The 5,000-nt window shown below is 44.3% G+C and overlaps 1 protein-coding gene across 2 annotated transcripts in view; it reads right to left on the bottom strand.

Annotated features, from left to right (window-relative positions):
• The window catches only part of LOC122253414 (zwei Ig domain protein zig-8), a 129,782-nt gene that overhangs the window by 11,609 nt on the left and 113,173 nt on the right, over window positions 1-5,000 (bottom strand). For both annotated transcript variants that reach the window (XM_086538321.1, XM_086538322.1), the window contains exon 4: window positions 3,794-4,016. In XM_086538321.1, the coding sequence (XP_086394447.1) occupies window positions 3,794-4,016 (223 nt within the window). The remainder of the gene's footprint in view (window positions 1-3,793; window positions 4,017-5,000) is intronic.

Below are 5,000 nucleotides of genomic sequence, written 5' to 3'. Positions count from 1 at the left end.
TCCGACATGGGTGAAATGTGGTTGCCTTGTGAGATATTTTAGTGTATTACTCCGCCACGGGTGAAATGTGGTTGTCTTGTGAGATATTTTAGTGTATTACTCCGCAACGGGTGAAGTGTCCATTGCCTTGTGAGATATTTTAGTGTATTACTCCGCCACGGGTGAAATGTGGTTGTCTTGTGAGATATTTTAGTATATTACTCCGCCACAGGTGAAATGTGGTTGCCTAGTGAGATATTTTAGTGTATTACTCCGCCACGGGTGAAATGTGGTTGCCTTGTGGGATATTTTAGTGTATTACTCCGCCACGGGTGAAATGTGGTTGCCTTGTGGGATATTTTAGTGTATTACTCCGCCACAGGTGAAATGTGGTTGCCTTGTGAGATATTTTAGTGTATTACTCCGCCACGGGTGAAATGTGGTTGCCTTGTGGGATATTTTAGTGTATTACTCCGCCACAGGTGAAATGTGGTTGCCTTGTGAGATATTTTAGTGTATTACTCCGCCACGGGTGAAATGTTGGTTGCCTTGTGGGATATTTTAGTGTATTACTCCGCCACTAGTGAAATGTGGTTGCCTAGTGAGATATTTTAGTGTATTACTCCGCCACTAGTGAAATGTGGTTGCCTTGTGAGATATTTTAGTGTATTACTCCGCCACTAGTGAAATGTGGTTGCCTTGTGAGATATTTTAGTGTATTACTCCGCCACGGGTGAAATGTGGTTGCCTTGTGAGATATTTTAGTGTATTACTCCGCCACGGGTGAAACGTCGGTTGCCTTGTGGGATATTTTAGTGTATTACTCCGCCACTAGTGAAATGTGGTTGCCTTGTGAGATATTTTAGTGTATTACTCCGCCACGGGTGAAATGTCGGTTGCCTTGTGAGATATCTTATTGTATTACTCCGCCACGGATGAAATGCCGGTTGCTTTGTGAGATATTTTAGTGTATTACTCCGCCACGGGTGAAACATCTGTGAGATATTTTAGTGTATTACTCCGCCACGGGTGAAACGTCGTTTGCCTTGTGGGATATTTCAGACAGAATTGTTAAGTATGGAAGAAATGGGAGAGAAGTTTTCGTTACCTAACTGTCTGGATAATAAATGGATATGATACATTTAAGGTAGGAACTGACATGTGCCTTGAAAAGTTACAAAGTGTAATCTGGATAGATGAATTAAGAAGTATAGCAGTGACTAGAAATTTACGAATTTGAGATGGTCAAATAGAAAAGATTGCCAGTTAAAAGATAAAAAAAAAGGAAGAAAGAAAAAAGAAAAAGAAAAAAAAATATATATATCCATATATATATATATATATATATATATATATATATATAATATACGCCCAAAAACCTTCACTAAATGGGACACTGATAAGATCAGTGTATCTTAGATAATAGATTGTAAAAGCTATCGGTTAGAGAGAGTTAAAAATAAACATGAAGAAAGTGGAAAAGTCCATAAAATATACAATATCAACAATGATATTTACTACAAGAAAAAGTGATAGAAAGTTGGTGAAGCAATGATAACTGTCTGTAAAAAAAAAAACTGTGTGCTTAAATTATTAAAAAAAAAAAAAAAAAAAAAAAAAAAAAAAAAAAAAAAAAAAAGGCCAAAAAAGAAAGGAGACAAGTGTAGGGAATTTGCTAAGGGTAATAGCCGCTAACGTCGAAAATGATAGAGTTAGTGAAGCCTTGAAACCACACACATCAAGACAGTGAAGCAGTATATATAAAACCTACCAACTATGAAAGTTATCAAAAGGGGAAGTGATATAATCAGTGATATAATCATTAAGACAGTGAGGCAGTGTATATAATCTATCAACCATCAAAGTTATCAAAAGGGAAAAAATGATTGAGTTAGTGAAGCCTTGAAACCACACACATTAAGACAGTGTATATAATCTATCAACTATCAAAGTTATCAAGAGGGGAAGTGATAGAGTTAGTGAAGCCTTGAAACCTTGAAACCTCACACATCAAGGCAGTATATAAACCTACCAACTATCAAAGTTATCAAAAGGGAAAGCCTTGAAACCACACACATCAGTGTGAAGCAGTATACATAAAACCTACCAACTATCATATTTATCAAAAGGGTAAGTTATCACATCAAGAGAGAGAAAGACAGCACATCAACTATCAGAGTCATCAAAAGGGAAAGTCATAGGGGTAATAACCCATAAAAAAAACACCCATCGAGAGAGAGAGAGCAAGCCAGCCCATCAACTCACCAAAGACGGACAGGTAGACAGAGAACGTGATGGGGTCAATCAACTCACCAAAGACAGACAGGTAGACAGGGAACGTGAACGTGATGGGGTCAATCAACTCACCAAAGACAGACAGGTAGACAGGGAACGTGAACGTGATGGGGTCAATCAACTCACCAAAGACGGACAGGTAGACAGGGAACGTGATGGGGTCAATCAACTCACCCAAGACGGACAGGTAGACAGGGAACGTGAGGGGGTCAATCAACTCACCCAAGACGGACAGGTAGACAGGGAACGTGAGGGGGTCAATCAACTCACCAAAGACGGACAGGTAGACAGGGAACGTGAGGGGGTCAATCAACTCACCAAAGACGGACAGGTAGACAGGGGACGTGATGGGGTCAATCAACTCACCAAAGACGGACAGGTAGACAGGGACCGTGAGGGGGTCAATCAACTCACCAAAGACAGACAGGTAGACAGGGAACGTGAACGTGATGGGGTCAATCAACTCACCAAAGACGGACAGGTAGACAGGGAACGTGATGGGGTCAATCAACTCACCAAAGACGGACAGGTAGACAGGGGACGTGATGGGGTCAATCAACTCACCAAAGACGGACAGGTAGACAGGGAACGTGATGGGGTCAATCAACTCACCAAAGACGGACAGGTAGACAGGGAACGTGAGGGGGTCAATCAACTCACCAAAGACGGACAGGTAGACAGAGAACGTGATGGGGTCAATCAACTCACCGAAGACGGACAGGTAGACAGGGAACGTGATGGGGTCAATCAACTCACCGAAGACGGACAGGTAGACAGGGAACGTGATGGGGTCAATCAACTCACCAAAGACGGACAGGTAGACAGAGAACGTGATGGGGTCATCCACCAACGACGGACACAGGTACCGAGAACGTGATGGGGTCAATCAACTCACCAAAGACGGACAGGTAGACAGAGAACGTGATGGGGTCAATCAACTCACCGAAGACGGACAGGTAGACAGAGAACGTGATGGGGTCAATCAACTCACCGAAGACGGACAGGTAGACAGAGAACGTGATGGGGTCAATCAACTCACCGAAGACGGACAGGTAGACAGAGAACGTGATGGGGTCAATCAACTCACCGAAGACGGACAGGTAGACAGAGAACGTGATGGGGTCAATCAACTCACCGAAGACGGACAGGTAGACAGAGAACGTGATGGGATCAATAAACTCACCAAAGACGGACAGGTAGACAAAGAACGTGATGGGGTCAATCAACTCACCAAAGACGGACAGGTAGACAGGGAACGTGACGGGGTCAATCAACTCACCGAAGACGGACAGGTAGACAGAGAACGTGATGGGGTCAATCAACTCACCGAAGACGGACAGGTAGACAGAGAACGTGATGGGGTCAATCAACTCACCGAAGACGGACAGGTAGACAGAGAACGTGATGGGGTCAATCAACTCACCGAAGACGGACAGGTAGACAGAGAACGTGATGGGGTCAATCAACTCACCAAAGACGGACAGGTAGACAGAGAACGTGATGGGGTCAATCAACTCACCGAAGACGGACAGGTAGACAGGGAACGTGATGGGGTCAGTCGGGTGGGTGTTGACCTGGCACTCGTAGCGGCCGGAGTCTCTCGGCTGGACTGACTTGATCTTCAGAATCCAAGAGTTGGAGTTGGAGTCGGGGGAGTGGATGACCTCGAACCTGTCGTCGGCGGTGTACGTGTACTGCGCCACCGTCAGGATGTGCAGGTCGGCGTCGCGGATCCAGGACACCTGCAGGGGGCGAAGGAGGGGTGTTTGTGAGTTGCTGGTTTTGCGAGAGGTTGTACGCCATTGGTCAATGTTTTTGGTGTTATGATTGTCTTTTCCGTTTGTACTTTCTCTCTCTCTCTCTCTTTCTTTGTCTCTCTGTCTCTCTGTCTCTCTCTCTCTCTCTCTCTTTCTCTCTCCATCTCCCTCTCCTTCGCCTTATCCATCTCTATCTCTCTTTCTCTCTCTCTCTCTTTCTCTCTCTCCCTCTTCCTCTCCTACGCTTTATTCCTCTCCATCTCTCTCTCTCTCTCTCTCTCTCTATTTCTCTCTCCCTCTCCCTCTCTTTCGCCTTATCCCCCCCCCCTCTCTCTCTCTCTCTATTTCTCTCTCCCTCTCCCTCTCCCTCTCTTTCGCCTTATCCCATCCACCCCCCCCCCCCCTCTCTCTCTCTCTCTCTCTCTCTCTCTCTCTCTCTCTCTCTCTCTCTCTCTCTCTCTCTCTCTCTCTCTCTCTCTCTCTCTCTCTTCCTCTCCTACGCTTTATCCCTCTCTCTCTCTATCTATCTTTCTCTCTCTCTCTCTATCTCTCTCTCTCTCTCTCTCTATCTATATATATTATATATATATATATATATATATATATATATATATATATATATATATATATATATATATATTTCTCTCTCCCTCTCTCTATTTTTCTCTCTTTCTCTCTCTCCCTCTTCCTCTCCTACGCCTTACCCCTCTTCATCTCTCTCTCTCTCTCTCTCTCTCCCTCTCTTTCCCGCTCCCTCCCTACCCCCCCCCCTCTCTCTACCCCTCTCTCTCTCTCACTATCCCTCTCCATCTCTCTCTCTCTCTCTCCCCCTCTCTCTCTCTCTCTCTCTCTCTCTCTCTCTTTATATATATATATATAATATATATATATATATATATATATATATATATATTTCTCTCTCCTCTCCTCTCCTCCCTCTCTTTCTCCTTATCCCTTCCCCCCCCCCCT

Source organism: Penaeus japonicus, unplaced genomic scaffold, assembly GCF_977035675.1.
Source record: "Penaeus japonicus unplaced genomic scaffold, GWHDUDI00000001_assembly GWHDUDI00000007, whole genome shotgun sequence".
Classification (NCBI taxonomy): domain Eukaryota; kingdom Metazoa; phylum Arthropoda; class Malacostraca; order Decapoda; family Penaeidae; genus Penaeus; species Penaeus japonicus.
This window is presented reverse-complemented; position numbering and strand designations above follow the sequence as displayed.